Source organism: Hyla sarda, chromosome 4 (genome assembly GCF_029499605.1).
Source record: "Hyla sarda isolate aHylSar1 chromosome 4, aHylSar1.hap1, whole genome shotgun sequence".
NCBI classification, from domain to species: Eukaryota; Metazoa; Chordata; class Amphibia; order Anura; family Hylidae; genus Hyla; species Hyla sarda.
In genome coordinates this window covers 206703363-206720095 of record NC_079192.1, presented here as the reverse complement: position 1 = coordinate 206720095, position 16733 = coordinate 206703363, and the positions used below count along the sequence as shown (strand labels likewise).

Genomic DNA, 16733 nt, shown 5'->3' with positions numbered 1-16733 from the left:
AGGAGTATGGTGATGTCTTGGTGCTTTCCTAGACCTACTTGCAGCCAGACCCAGCAAAGCAGCAGTGATGAAGTCACTGTGCTCCTGAAGCTGCGTCAGTGTACCAAGCCTACCGCCGGAACTAAGATAACAGGTCTACACAACGGGGACAAGTAAGTATGGTTATCCTCAGTGTCACCCACACGACACATCTGTACCAACATGTTAGTGCGGGTGAAACTGATGAGTTCCCTTTGAATTTCCTGTGATGAGCAATCACAATGGTTGAAACATCTTTTTTCCTCAACTGATATGTATGGGCACCTGGGCCTGGAAAAGTTTGATGCCAGACATACGGGCCCAGACTTATTCCTGTCTAAGAAAATATGGAGGGGGAGATTTATCAAAACCTGTCCAGAGGAAAAGTTGCTTATAGCGACCAGATTTCTTCTTTCAATCTGATTGGTTGCTGTGGGCAACTTAGCAACTTTTCCTCTGGACAGGTTTTATAAGCCTCTCCTGGAGTGCTTTGGTCATATGTAAAAGATTTCATAAAATGGGCTGTGATTAGTTGTTTTTGCAATGGCCCAGCACAGCCTATGCAGTATAAGTTTGTATTAGCAGCTGTTATTTTGTTATAACAAAATATTTCCTCAGGATAGAGGATAAGTGTCGGGTCGCACGGGTGTACGACCGCTCCTGTACGTCGCTCCAGCTATCCTCATGAATGGAGGCCTGTCGACACGACACAAAGCTATGGCCGACATGCTTCCATGTGTCTCTACAGAGCCAGATATACAGAATTTAGGCATCTCTGGCTCTCCCATAGAGATGCTTGGAGGGATGTGTTGGCCACAGCTTCGGGACATAGTCCCTACCCTACTTTCGTATTCGTGCAGAGCGCTTTAAGTTGGGTGGCTGTAGTGTCATATGGTTTACTGGACAGTAAAATGTGTATTGGGAGCACTGAGGGACTATATAACCATTTCCCACATTGGCTTCATAAGTTGCTGTTTCTATGTTCTTGTAGAAAATGCATACATCGTGGTCTTGCAGTTGTTCTAACTCCAAGCCATGAACTCTGCCCACAACTCAAGCCACCAAACACATCAGGGACTACTACCCTCAACATTGTCCCATAAGTCAATTCCCCCAACTACCACACTAAGGGAAGAGACCGTTTTGCCCTCAGACATTTTGATAAACCTGGGCCATGGTCTTAGCAAAAGCCCTAAAGCTTCCATATCTGATGTGTCCCTGCAACAATTCTGCACTACCTGACAGGCAAGAAAATTAAGGAAAAAACTGCTACAAGGCGGAGTGTCCCTGCATAGCATAGAAGGGTCACTGTACAGCAGTGTTTCTAGTGCGCATCCAGCTGCTGCAAAACTAAAACTCCCAGCATGCCCAGACAGCTGGGAGATGGGAAGCACTGCTGTACAGCAGTGTTTCCCAACCAGGGGGCCTCCAACTGTTGCAACAGTACAACTCCCAGCATGCCCGGACAGCCTCGGGCATGCTGGGAGTTGTAGTGTTGAAAAGCTGGAGGCACCCTGGTTGGGAAACACTGCTGTACAGGGACACATTCAGTCTGTAAGGCTGGGTTGACACCACGTTTTTGCCATACTGTTTTCAGTTTTTCTAAAGAAAGCTGTATGGAAAAAAAGATGGAACCGTATGGGAAAAAGTAAACCCTTATGGGTTTTTAAACTGTACACTATTTTTAAAAGTGCATACGGTTCCATCCGTTTTTATTTAAAAAAATATATAAGTTTTTGAAAATGTTGTCCATTTTTAATGGGAGGGGTCTTGGGTGGGGACTTTAGGATGAAAAGGGCATGTGCAAAGTAAAAACCGTATACGGTTTCCCTTATGGAACCATATACGTGTGCGATTCCCATTGACGTCCATGTTAAAAAAAAAAAAAAAAAAAGTAGTATGCGGTTGCAGTACGGTTTTTATACCAGACAACCGTGGTTTAAAAACCATACTGCAACCGCATACGTGGGTTTTTTTTTCTGTTTTTTTTTTAACATGGACGTCAACGCACATGTATACGGTTCCATAAGGGAAACCGTATATGGTTTTTATTTTCCACATGCGCATTTGCATCCTTAAGTCCGCACCCAACACCCCTCCCATTAAAAATGGACAAAATTTTCTAAAACGTATGCATTTTTTTCTTTTTTTTTATAAAAAACGGACAGAACCGTATGTACTTTGAAAAACAGTATACGGTTTAAAAACGCATACGATTTACTTTTTCCCCCATACGGTTTTCTTTAGAAAAACTGACTGAAAACAGTATGGCAAAAACGTGATGTGAACCCAGCCTTAGACTGAATGTGTCTCACAGGACAGTACCTGTCCCTGTACAGCAGTGTTTCCCAATCAGGGTGCCTCCAGCTGTTGTAACAATACAACTCCCAGCATGCCCAGACAGCCTTAGGCTGGGAGTTGTAGTGTGGCAACAGCTGGAGGCACCCTGATAGGGAAACACTGCTGTACAGGGACAGGTACTGTCCTGTGAGACAGTCTGGACCTAACCTCAAGAACAACCTGTTGGCTGAGAGCAGGGCAGACCTAAAAGGCTGTGGGATAAGTATACTGTGATTTTAATGCAGATTAGTTTGCTCAGTAAGATGACAGTAGAGATGCTCTTGATGGGTCAACAAACCAGTCACCCATAGCAACCACATCAGGTTCAGGATGGGAAGTTAAAGGCATGACGTGACTGGTTGCCATGGGTAACATCACACCATGAGGGGAATGTATCCAGGCACCGTCAGCTGCTGTCCGCACAGCTGTTACCCCTTCCCTCGTGTCTGACAAGAGGACCAGTCACTATAGAGCCACAAGAAGGCTGCGCCCTGAAGCTTTGGCAGCCCAGTTGGCCAGGGGCACGGATATACCCACGGGCCGGGCAGGAGCACGGCGCTGTTACTACTCTACACGGTGTATCGGTCGAGCCAGACCAAGTTTAATAGGCGGCGCAAATACGAACACACAGCCTCCTACTCCTCGTGTAGACGGTAACACAGCTATTCTTGCAGCAGTGTACAGCGCCTAGCCGGCCACACGCTGCTCACGTTCCTCAATTCGTATCCCGCGCGTCTATGTCATCACAGAAAGCAAACATACGCAGCGCCAGACTCACCTCCACGCGTAGCGGCCATCTTGTGCCCCCGCCAATCACATCTCCTTGTCGTGACGTCACTACCCGCCGTCCTCTCCACACAGCCCGCCCTCTCCAGCCAATCCCGTACTGCTCTACGCGCTACACGTCACCAGGGGGCGGGGCCTGCAGCCCAGAGCGGTTAAACTCGAATAAAACTCGTTACCGCCAATCTAGTTTCCTCTTCTGGCGCTGTACACACCGGACGGCGCTAGTGCTTCATACAGCTGCGGCAGGAGAGAGCTTCTACATACTGCGTTTTGTGGAAGATTTCTCTTAGTTTTCTGTTTTTAAGCTGAAGTCATCTGTGGACATAGCAGGAGGGAAAAGGATGAATTCAAAATTACACTTCTTCCTGCTTATCGTCCACTTTTGGCTTTGGCTCAAAAACGAGCAAAAAACCGTCCACAATATGCTGTGTGAACAGAGGCATTGCTGAGTGCGTCTTTCATGTGGTGCGGCTGTTGCAGATTAACTATAGATTTCTACTACACAGCTAATTTTTTAAGCTACAAATCTGCACCTAGATCTGCTGAAGCAGATTTTCTGCCAAAAATCCCCATTTCCATCCTGTTTGACAGTAGCCTGTAGCTATGCTCACTCCATGGAATTTCTGTGCAGAATTCTGCAAAAGAATTCCATACGGACATGCATATCGCTGCAGCAAAGTCCTATTTTATAGTCCACACAGCGAAATTTCCACGGCAGAAACATCCAGATTCCCGAGTTCACAGAAGGAATAGACATGTCTATTATTTCTGTGGGGGTCAACATGGAAATACATTGCCGTCTGTGAAACGGCAGATTTCCGAGTGGTCCTAGCACCGGCATGTTCTGTAGAACGGTGACGCCATTTCTGTGCACCATGTGAACATAGCCTAAGGGCTAATTCACACAGCAGAATGTCCACCTGTGCAGACATTGGCCTTCATTTACTTAGAAAATCGGGTTGTAAGTCTATGTTGCTTTCTTACCCGACTGCTTTTTTCCCCTGGTATTTATTATTATGTCGCATCCTGTTTGTCGCACGTGGGTTTTGTTGGTTTTGGTTTCCAACTCCTCTGAGTTGTCAGGAAAAAAATCCACAACAATTCAACAAATTCGGGTTGGAAACCTTTATAAATACGCGGGAAAGCTCAGAAATGTCGGGTTACGCCCCTTTTTCGGGTTTGGGAGAATCCACATCGGGTCCGTCGGGGAAAAAATGCTGCATCGTGTCGCAGACTGGCGCACGATGTCTGCGACATGGTGCAGATAAAGATGCGCCAAAAAAACCCGACAAAACAAGTCGGGTTTACAATAGTAAATGAGGGCCAGTGTGTGTGTGGGCAGGTGCCGTCCGAATCACTCTGCTCTGGGACATGCGCCGTCTCCATAGATGCCACTGCGTGTCTGAGCGGATTCAGCTGAGTGAAGCTCTAGGATACGTTCACACGTACACAGATTTGATGTGCAGGATTTTCTGCTGCAGATTTCAGTGTAAACTAAATGACTGAGCACAGCTTCTAATCTGCAGTTACAAATCCTGCGCATCAAATCTGCACATGATCCTGTATGTGAGAACGTACCCTTGGGGTCTATTCACATGTACAGTATTCTGCGCAGATTTGATTTGCAGGATTTGAAGCTGTATTCAGTTTACATTGAAATCTTCAGCAGAAAATCCTAGGTTTTCACACTTTTTTTTTTGGTGGCGTTTCTTCTGTTTTTACCCTGTGGCAGTTTTTCACTGCCTTCAGGCTACCAGTCCATGGGTCAGATACAGGGCGCTAGGACCATTTGGAAATGCGGCATCTCTATAGACAGAAAAGCATTTTCAAGCGAAATTTACAAAAACATTGCACCAGTTCAATGTTGCTGGGGACACTGAAATCGGGATAATGTTGCGTGCACAGTATAGCAGAAACCCAATGAAATTACTGGGACTCTGCTGCAGCGGAATTTCCGAGCAGAATTCCACCATGTGAACCTAGCCTTAGGAGGTAAGAAGTGATGCATACTTACCTCCACCGGCTGGAAAGTATACAGTTGTATATATATAGCACACCACTATAAACTATACAGGAGCCTGGACCCCCATCAGTCTAGAGTTCCTGCTCCAACCAGGGCTGAGCTGTGCCCGCAGCTACTGCTTAGAATGGGCAGAGGTTATACATTGCATATCTCCTGCCCAGCAAGCATACACATTAGAGCAGCTATCTGTATAGATTCAAATATGAAAAGAAAAAGATCAGCTCACTGACTTGATTATAAACAGCCGAGAACTTATAGATGTATGTTCGGAAGCAGGGAACCACTTTTCCCAGTTGAAAGCAGGCAATGGAAGAAATTATCCAGCTCCTGATGATCCAGATAAAACTTAACATTTAATATATCCAAGATAGGATTACAAAGGCATTGCAGTAATGGAAAGTGACATGTCACTCATAAAAACGGAATGAAACTGACGCGTTTCAATTATAAGCTCTTAGGCATGGCATGACTGGCCATAACTAAGAGCTTATGCTCGAAACGCATCGGCGTTTCACTCCGTTTTTAGGAGCGACATGTCACTTTCCAACCTTGCAATGCCTTTTTGTAACTCTCTCTTGGATGTATTCAACGTTACATTTTATCTGGATCATCGGGAGCTGGATAGTTTCTTCAATTATCTGTATAGATTGCTGCTTTACTGTGACCCCTTACTGGGCTGAGCGCTGTGTGTGGGCCCAGCAAGGAAAGTGTTGCCCTGCAATATCAGCCAGATACCAACCAAGCAGCAACAGCCTGATATTACCAGGGTAGGTGAGGACCATTGTTTTAGTAATTTCAAACCTACATGTAATACTCGAAAAATTAGGATATTGTGCAAAAGTTCATTTATTTCAGTAATGCAACTTAAAAGGTAAAACTAATATATGAGAGACTCATTATATGCAAAACAAGATAATTCAAGCCGTCATAATTGTGATGATTATGGCTTACAGCTCATGAAAACCCCAGATCCACGATCTCAGAAAATTAGAATGTTACATGCTATCAAGAAAACAAGGATTGTACATAGAACAATATCGGACCTCTGGAAAGTATAAGCATGCATATGTACTCAGCACTTGGTTTGCGCCCCTTTTGCAGCAATTACTGCCTCAGTGCAGCGTGACATGGAAGCTATCAGCCTGGGGCACTGCTGAGGTGTTATGGAAGACCAGGATGCTTCCTTCAGCTCTTCTGCATTGTTTGGCAGGGGCGTACCTAGAGCATTTGGCACCTGGGGTGGACCCTTTGTTTGGCACCCCCCCCCCCCCCCCACACACACACCCCTTAATTACACCCCTCCCTCCCCTCCCCCCAGGAGCGGACTGACAACAGTCGGGGCCCCCAGACCAAAAAAAAAAGGTAAGGGCCCCTGCTAGGCTCTGCAGCTCGTCAATCTTCTGCCACGCTCCTATTCCACCCAAATCCCACACACAATAAACTAAAATTTATATATGTAAGAAACACTTTAATGTAGGTAAATTTCTATGACCAATAATACTGGTATACAAGGAGTAAATATATACCACCACACAATAACTGGATAATACCGCCATACTGTATAAAACCACTATATACAGACCAGTATACTATAAAGAATCTGTATACAATATAAGTGATTATATAGAGGACCATATGGCGGTAGATATCAGCTGTACACAGGATGTATATACCATATAAGGGATTACAGATACATTTTGGGACACACAATTACGTCTTTTCTGATCAGCGGCGTCTTCTTTCCTTTTCTTCTCCGTCCGGATAAGTCCGCCATGTAGATCTTTTAACATCTGCAGGAAAAACATGTCAGACTCTGCATATTTTCAGTGCCCTCCCCTCCTCTACACAATCTTCCCATCTATAGGCCCACAAACTGTAATAATGCCCTCCTTGGTGTCCTGCAAAGTAAAAGGGCAGGTAGGTAGCCAGGTAACCCCCTCTTTCCCATAGGTATATGGTATATGCAGAGTTACACCCCCCCTCTTTCCCATGGGTATATGCAGAGTTACACCCCCCCTCTTTCCCATAGGTATATGCAGAGCTACGCTACACCCCCCTATTTCCCATAGGTATATGCAGAGTTACACCCCCCCTCTTTCCCATAGGTATATGCAGAGCTAAACCCTTCACCCCCTCTTTCCCATATGTATATGCAGAGCTACAACCCCCCCCCCCCCCCCCCCCCACACTCTTTCCCATAGGTATATCTAGGGCTGGGCGGTATACCGGTTCATCCCGAATACCACATTTTTTGGGCTGCACAATATTAATTTTCCCCCATACCGCAATACCGGTTGGGCCCCTCCCCCTCGGGAATGTATTATCAGCCTAGCACAGCGATGTCCCCACATCGGGGAACTAATCCTATGTTACCCGCCAGCACTGTTATGCTCCCCCCAATTAATGATCAGCCCAACTGGGTACTACTCACATATGTCGAGCACTGCCCTCCTCCTCTTTGTTGGGGGCCGCCGGGCGATGGAACTCTATACTGTACGCCAGTGGTCTCCAACCTGCAGACCTCCAGATGTTGCAAAACTATAACTCCCAGCATGCCCGGACAACCGGCGACGGAACTCTCTGTACGCTAGTGGTACGCATGCTGGGAGTTGTAGTTTTGCAAAAGCTGGAGGTCCGCAGGTTTGAAACCACTGCTGTACGCTGTATACCTATGCCCGGGCTGCAAAAGATACAGAAAATTAACTTAACTCACCCACGTTGGCCGCACGCTGGGGACGGGAACGCCGGACAGCTGTCAGCCTATCACCGGCCAGAGCGATGCCCTGGCCAGTGATAGGCTGAGCCCACTGTCATGAATGAAGCCGGCTTCTTACATGACAGTGGGCTCAGCCTATCACTGGCAGGGGCGGGGCATCGCTCTGGCCGGTGATAGGCTGACGGCTGTCCAGCGTTCCCGTCCCCAGCGTGCGGCCGACGTAGGTGAGTTAAAAGTTTATTTTCTGTATCTTTTGCAGCCCGGGCATAGGTTTACATCGTACAGCAGTGGTCTCCAACCTGTGGACCTCCAGCTGTTGCAAAACTACAACGCCCATAGTGAGTTCCATCGCCGGCGGCCCCCAACAAAGAGGAGGAGGGCAGTGCTTGACATATGTGAGTAGTACCCCGCCGGGCTGATCATTAATTGGGGGGAGTAGAACAGTGCTGGCGGGTCACATGATTTTGGGGAGGGGGGGAATACCGTTATATACCGTGGAACCGCCGTAGGTTAAAAAAGTTCCGTGATACACATATATGGTCATACCACCCAGCCCTAGGTATATGCAGAGCACCTCCCTTCCCCTATAGGTAAATGCAGAGCACCCCCCTCTCCCCCCTTCCCTATAGGTATATGCAGAGCACCCTCCTTCCCTATAGGTATATGCAGAGCACCCCCCCTCTCCCCCCCCTTCCCTATAGGTATATGCAGAGCACCCCCCCTCTCCCCTATAGGTAAATGCAGAGCACCCCCCTCTCCCCTATAGGTAAATGCAGAGCACCCCCCCTCTCCCCTATAGGTAAATGCAGAGCACCCCTCCTCTCCCCTATAGGTAAATGCAGAGCACCTCCCCCCTTCCCTATAAGTAAATGCAGAGCACCCCCCCTCCCTCTCCTCCCCTTCCCTATAGGTAAATGCAGAGAACCCCCCCTCTCCTATAGGTAAATGCAGAGCACTCCCCCTCTCCCCCATAGGTAAATGCAGAGCACCGCCCCCTCTCCCCCCTTCCCTGTAGGTAAATGCAGAGCACCCCCCCTCCCCTGTAGGTATATGCAGGTCACAAAAAAAAAAAAGATGCTCACCTGATATCCCATGCAGTGATCTCCTCAGCTACAGGGCCCGCGTCTTCTCCCCTCCACAGTACAGGCGCCGGATGAGTGACGTCACCGGCGCCTGTGCTGCGTGGGGGCAGAGGTCACGTCTCCTCTGTGTAGCTGCAGATGCCTTCTCCTCTATGTGCATGTATTGCGCATACAGGAGAATGTAGCGCTTACTGCTGGGGATCTGGGACGAGTGTCCCCGACCTCAGCAGCGGCGGACGGGTCAGTCCGCCCCTGGCACCCACCTTGGTACGCCACTGTTGTTTGGTCTCATGTCTCATCTTTCTCTTGGCAATGCCCCATTGATTCTTTATGGTGATCAGGTCAGGCGAGTTTGCTAGCCAATCAAGCACAGTAATCCCATGGTCATTGAACCAAATTTTGGCGTTTTTGTCAGTGTGGGCAGGTGCGAAGTCCTGCTGGAAAATGAAGTCAGCATCCCCATAAAGCTCATCTGCGGAAGGAAGCATGAAGTGCTCCAAAATCTCCTGGTAGACGGAGGTGTTGACCCTGGACTTCATGAAGCACAGTGGGCCAACACCAGCAGATGACATGGCTCCCCAAATCAACAGACTGGAAACTTCACACCGGACTTCAAGCATCTTGCAGTGCGTGCCTCTCCAGTCTTCCTCCATATTCTGGGTCCTGAGGACTTTGGACCACTTTAGCCCAGGTAAAGCACTTCTAATGTAGTTTGTTGTTCAGGAGCGGCTGGACAAGAGGAATACGACATTTGAAGCCCATGTCCAGGATCAGTCTGTGTGTGGTGGCTCTTGATGCACTGACTCCAGCCTCAGTCCTCTCCTTGTGAAAGTCCCCAACACTTCTGAATGTCTTTTTCCTGACAATCCTCTCCAGGCTGCGGTCATTACTGCTGCTTGTGCCCTTTTTCTTCCACACTTTTCCTTTCCACATAACTTTCTATTAATGTGCTTTGATGCCGCACTTTGGGAACATCCTACTTTTTTGCAATTACCTTTTGAGGCTTTCCCTCCTTATGAAGGGTATCAATGATGGTTTTCTGAACGACTGTCAGATCAGCAGTCTTTCCTATGATAGTGATTGCTACTGAACCAGACTGAGACCATTTAAAAGCTCAGGAACACTTTGCAGGGGTTATGGCCTAATAGCTCATTAGAGTGGGACACTATGAGCCTGGAATATTGCACCTTTTCCCACTATTCTAATTTTCTGAGATTGTGGATCTGGAGTTTTCATGAGCTGTCCGCCATTATCATCACAATTATGACAAATTGCAGCTTGAACTATCTTGCTTTGCATGTAATGAGTCTCTCATATATTAGTTTCACGTTTTAAGTTGCATTATTGAAATAAATGAACTTTTGCATGATATTTTAATTTTTCGAGCATCAACTGTAAATAATGTCAGTCTGATACCACCTAGGCCCAGGAGCGCCATTTTGGATACTGTGTGCCTGTTTGTACTGATTCTTTCTGATAACCCTGTGGTGGTGGTAATATTTGTGGGTAAGCACTAGCTGTTTGTGGGGCCCAGGCTTAGTAATGAACTATGAGACAGCTTGTTCCCGCAGCTGGGGGGGGGGGGGGGGGGGGGTAAACTACTGCTCCCATCATGGCACAGAATCTGTTCCATGATGGGAGTAGTAGTACCTCACCTGCGGGAAGCCGTGGAATGGCTTTTTCCCGGTTATAGAAAGCGTATACGGTTTTCCTAATACACAATTTCGCACACGGTTTTGGCAGCTTTTTGTTTCCCATTTTGGGGAAAAAAAGATGATTCCAAACCGTATTTCAAAATCTTGATGTGAATGTAGCCTTATTTTTTTCTCTTCAATACAGTCAGTCATTTTCATAAATCACAGTTACTCAGGTGCAACACAAGCGGACTGCGGTGTGAGCTAGGAATCCTCCAGCTGCTTCCCAACAGTTTCCTTCCTAGTGATGTGAATAAGGGAATAAGCTGCATAGCAAAAGAGCATCTTCTGCACTACTTCTTACCTTTAAAGGAGTACTCCAGTGGAAAACTTTTTTTTAATCAACTGGTGCCAGAAAGTTAAACAGATTTGTAAATGACTTCTATTAAAAAAATCTTAATCATTCCAGTACTTATTAGCTGCTGAATACTACAGAGGAAATTCTTTTCTTTTTGGAACACAGAGCTCTCTGCTGACATCATGAACACAGGGATCTCTGCTGACACCTCTGTCCATTTTAAGAACTGTCCAGAGTAGGAGAAAATCCCCATAGAAAACATATGCTGTTCTGGACAGTTCCTAAAATGGACAGAGATGTCAGCAGAGAGCACTGTGGTCCTGATGTCAGCAGAGAGCTCTGTGTTCCAAAAAGAAAATAATCATTCCAGTACTTCTTAGCTGCTGAATACTATAGAGGAAATTAAGAATTTTTAACAGAAGTAATTTACAAATCTGTTTAACTTTCTGGCACCGGTTGATTGTACCCCTTTAAGGCCTTGTTCACACGACAGAATTTCCAAGTGAAATCTGGCAGCAGAATCCAGCTCAGAAATTCTGTTGCAGCAGAGTCCTATTTTGGAATTTACACAACAGAGACATCTGCTACAAAAAAAAAAAAAAAATAAAAGATTCCGGCCTCCACCGATAGAATTGTCATGTCAATTCTCTTGCAAAATCTGCTTGAAAATGCATTGCCACATTTCTGAGCTGTTCTAGCGCTAACATTTTCTTCTGGCGCTCACTATTTGTGACATATCCGCCTGTCTTCCAGACAGACATTGCTTAAAATTTTCAGACCTTCCCAGAAACCTTTTAGATGAAGGGCACAACGTGTTTGGATGCTGGGGGAGATTTATAAAAACCTGTCCTGAGGGAAAGTTGCCTATAGCAACCTATCAGCCAATCAGACAAGTGACGTCGCGTTGAGGACGTCATTCATCAGCACACAGCGACAGCACAGAACGCCACCGGAGCGCGCCCCCAGGACAGGTGAATATGAAAGCCGGGGATTGGAAGGTACATGGGAATCGGGCAGCGGGGGGGGGGGGGGGGGGGGGGACACTCTGGCCTCACAGAAGCCGCTGCAGTTACATGACTTAAAGTGGCCGCTTTAAATCATTGACCCGCAGCGGCTTCTGCGGAGCCAGAAACAGTTGATCGGTGTATAACATGCAGAGAGGTTTTAAACTTAAAAGTTTTGTTTAAAAATGAGTGTTATAGGCCGATAAATACAGTGTCTACTCTTTAACCTATCTGCTGCCGGCTGTTCTTTTAAATGTAACCTTGTAATGGAAGGAATAAAAGTTAGCAATTTTGAAAGACAGTATTGCTGGAGATCTTCTGCTATGCAGCATATGGCCCGAAAGTTCACTGCATTCAAGCCAAGAAAATAAATGGCATCAATGCCAAATGGATGCCCACAGATGTCTGACGGAAGCAACAAACACAACAGTGTGAACCTTGCCTTATCCATTTACCATTTTATTTACTGTGTTAAGCAGAACTACAGGAAATGACTGTTTTAACTCTTTTAGGACTGTATCCATCTTTTCAGTCAACTGGAGAACTTAAAAAGTGCCATTAATTTATGCATATTAGAGCAGTCAATGGCTGAACTATCAGAGTGTGATTTTCGGAAAACTACTGCATATACTGACAAGTAAAGGCAGCCATACATGAACCAAGTCCCTTATGCTGGAGACAATAGCCCTCATTTACTTAGAAAATCGGGTTGTAAGTCTATGTTGCTTTCTTACCCGATTGCTTTTTTTCCCCTGGTCTTTATTATTATTATGCCGCATCCAGTTTGTCGCACATGCGTTTTTTTTTTGGCTTGGTTTCCAACTCCTCTGAGTTGACAATTCAACAAATTTGGGTTGGAAAGCTTTATAAATACGTGGGAAAGCTCAGAAATGTCGGGTTACGCCCCTTTTTCGGGGTTGGGAGAATCCAAATCGGGTCCATCGGGAAAAAATGTCACATCATGTCGCAGACTGGTGCACGATGTCTGCAATATGTCGCAGACAAAGATGCGACAAAAAAACCCGACAAAACAAGTCGGTTTTAGAATAGTAAATGAGGGCCAATGTGCTCATATAGGTTCACTTTATCATATTCTTTGGTTTTGCCCTCTTGCTCAAAGTTCCCAGTCACAAATTGAGAATATTCTACAGAACATTTTTCAGTGTAAGATATCTTTAAAGGGGTACTCTGGCCCTAAGACATCTTATCCCATATCCAAAGCTTTGTGCAGCTGAGACAGGTGGGTGCTGCATTACAGATTGTGGGGGTCCCCCGCGACCAGACATTATCCCCTTTCCTTTGGATAGGGGACAAGATGTCTTAGGGCCGGAGTGCCACCCCCTTGTCTGACTTTACTATTAATTGAAATACATCTTACAAGCCATTCTTTTAAAATCTTGTTGTAAGAAGTGATTTCTATGAGACAAACCCCCTAAAACTTTCAAAAAGATATTGGCATTTAGCAGACAATCACTCCTGTCCATTAACTTAATACAGCGTCCCTGGGAATGTAGGATTTATGACTTTCCCTCTAGACCATTTACTTAGCATTATAACATACCTTTATCTTCAGATGGGACATACAACCCCGATCTTTGGGGTTTACATTTTTTATTTTCATATTGCCTACCTGGAAACTAAGTTCTTGATATATATTTTCTTGTTAATTTTTTATATATTCTTTGTTTATGGTCCATGTTATTTTTTTTGTCCAAGTTGTTACCATGAAAACAAATATTTGTATTTTATCTTAATTCTTGGACTTCTATTTAACACAATTTATTGTAATGATGTATTTTTTACTATGTTTTTTGACAATCTTATTTTTAAATTTTTTTAGTCCTGAAGGGAGTTATTTTTAACACTATAATGTGATGGCATATCATGGTCTAAGAGGCAAAGAAATATCTATTAAAAAGTCAGACATGGTACAGCATATGTTATACAACCAATTACAAGCAAAAATGTAAATATGAGTTAGGGCTTGGCGGTATGACCAAATATGTGTATCACGGTATTTTTTTAAACTTACGCCGTTTCCATGGTATATAAAACTGTATTTTCACCCCGCCCCAATCATGTGACCAGCGCGCAGTGTTCAGCTCCCCCCCCCCCCAAATCATGTGACCCGCCAGCGCTGTTCTGCTCCCCCCAATTAATGATCAGCCCAACCCACACTGTACGCCAGTGGTCTCCAACCTGCGGACCTCCAGTTGTTGCAAAACTACAACTCCCAGCATGCCCGGAGAGCCAACGCTGTCCGGGCATGCTGGGAGTTGTAGTTTTGCAACAGCTGGGGGTCCGCAGGTTTGAGACCACTGCTGTACGCTGTATCCCTGTGCCCGGGCTGCAAAAGATACAGAAAATAAACTTTGAACTCACCTACGTCGGCTGCACGCTGGGGACGGGGGTGGACAGCCGTCAGCCTATCAGCAGCCGGAGCGATGCCCTGGCTAGTGATAGGCTGAGCCCACTGTTATGTAAGGAGCCGGCTTCTTACATGACAGTGGGCTCAGCCTATCACTGGCCGGGGCGGGGCATCGCTCCGGCCGGTGATAGGCTGACGGCTGTCCTCACCCGTCCCCAGCGTGCGGCCGACGTAGGTGAGTTCAAAGTTTATTTTCTGTATCTTTTGCAGCCTGGGCATAGAGATACAGCGTACAGCAGTGGTCTCAAACCTGTGGACCCCCAGCTGTTGCAAAACCAACTCCCAGCATGCCCGGACAGCCAACGTGCTGGAAGTTGTAGTTTTGCAACAGCAGGAGGTCCGCAGGTTGGAGACCACTGGCGTACAGTGAGTTCCAGCGCCCGGCGGCCCCCAACAAAAAGGAGGAGGGCAGTGCTTGACATCTGTGAGTAGTACCCCGCTGGGCTGATCATTAATTTGGGGGGGGGGGGGGGGGGGGGGGGGGGGTTGCGCAGAACAGTGCTGGCGGGTCACATAGGGTTAGTTCCCCGATGTGGGGACAGCGCTGCGCTAGGCTGATAATACATTCCCCGGGGGGAGGGGCCCAATCGGTATTGCGGTATGGGGGAAAATTCATATCGTGCAGCCCAAAAAATTCAGTATTCGGTATGAACGGGTATACCGCCCAGCCCTAATATGAGTATTTAATTGTATAGCGGTGAGTAGAGAGGAGTGAACTTACAGTAAATTCGATTAGTCACAAACTTCTCGGCTCGGCAGTTGATGACTTATCCTGCATAAATTAGTTCAGTTTTCAGGTGCTCCCGTGGGCTGGAAAAGGTGGATACAGTCCTAGGAGACTCTTTCCCAGGACTATATCCACCTTTTCCAGCCCACCGGAGCACCTGAAAGCTGAACTCATTTATGCAGGATAAGTCATCAACTGCCGAGCAGAGAAGTTCGTGACGAATCGAATTTACTGTAAGTTCGCTCATCTCTAGCGGTGAGCAACAACGCTGGATACAGACAAATAGGAAGAGTACTTGCATTTTTATGCAACTAGCAGACTTCAGGTGTTAAGTAACTGTTTCTGATGAATTATCTAGATAATATCTATACCGAGGTAGTTTAGAACTCCTTAAACAAGCATCTGCAATGCTCAGGTAGTTGTGTTTTTAGAGAACAATTAGACATGGAGCATTCTCAATTGTACTACTGTTTACTGTATGCAGAAAATTTAATATTTAGTAGTATCTAAGCAGGTTCAGATTTGGATATTAGGGCCGAGAAATGTTGTACTTGTTACCAGTTAATCCTAGTGCATGGCAAAGAGAAGGAGCATGGCAAAGTTTGTAGCCAAACTCCATTTCTTATTTTTCTAAAGCTCTTTAGGAAAATGAAATTGACACCATTACTTGGAAAAACTTTTGACACATCCTAGTAATGTGTCAAAAGTTTTGATCAGTGAAGGTCTGAGTGTCCAGAGCTCCACCGTTCAGGAGTCCGAGCCGGAAGATGTCCGCACTCCCAGCTACATGTCACCTGTTTTATCCTATATAATGAGTGGTGACACATAATAGAGGTCAATATCACGTGTCCCATCATGCCTGGATGTCTGCTGGCACATCTGTAAATGTGGAGAACACAACTTATAAATGTCACACACAATGTTCATCAAGACCTGTGCTGAGGAAAAATTGACCAGTTGCCCATAGCAACAAATCAGCTTGCTTTTAAGAAAAAAAATTTTTTTTTGAGGTTTTTTCAAAAATGAAAGAAGTGACCTGATTGGTTGCTATTGGGCAACTGGACAACTTTTCCTCAGCACAGGTCTTGATGAACCTGATGTCATTGCTCACAGCAGGGCTGTCAGTAACGCCATGATTTCAGCCCAGGGCACCATGACTACTCCAGCAGCCACATGCTTGGTGACTACTTGAGCCTCATTTACATACTGCTTGTGACATTTATAAAAGTTGTTTTCTCCACAATTACAGATATACCAGCAGACATCCAGGCATGGTAGGACACATGATATTAGCCTCTATTAAGTGTTGCCTCGTAAAACTTAGTGACAGGTTACCTTCAATGTAAGTCTATGAAGAGTCTCAATCACAGGATGCAGAGAAAGGAGAGGACCAAGTGTCTTCTCCTGGCTCGTTCTCAGTTCTGTACACTCAGATTCCCACCAATCAAAACTGTCGATATGACATGTCAATAAGACATGTCAAAAGTTTTTGTTTTTTTAAGGGGGTCAGGTACTCTTTGAGGCAGTGACCTGAGCAACAACTTATCTTGTTCTTTTCAAGAGTTTTAATAAATCTTTCCTACTGAAATGTCAGCTTATTTGTCAAGTGTAGGACAC

The 16733-nt window shown here is 45.8% G+C and overlaps 1 protein-coding gene across 1 annotated transcript in view; it reads right to left on the bottom strand.

Annotated features, from left to right (window-relative positions):
* SUV39H2 (SUV39H2 histone lysine methyltransferase) overlaps positions 1 to 3278 on the bottom strand; it is a 45433-nt gene extending 42155 nt beyond the window's left edge. The window contains exon 1 of the mRNA XM_056573376.1: positions 3137 to 3278. Coding sequence (XP_056429351.1) covers positions 3137 to 3155 — 19 coding nt within the window. The 5' untranslated portion in view covers positions 3156 to 3278. The remainder of the gene's footprint in view (positions 1 to 3136) is intronic.
* Positions 3279 to 16733: the final 13455 nt, after the last annotated feature.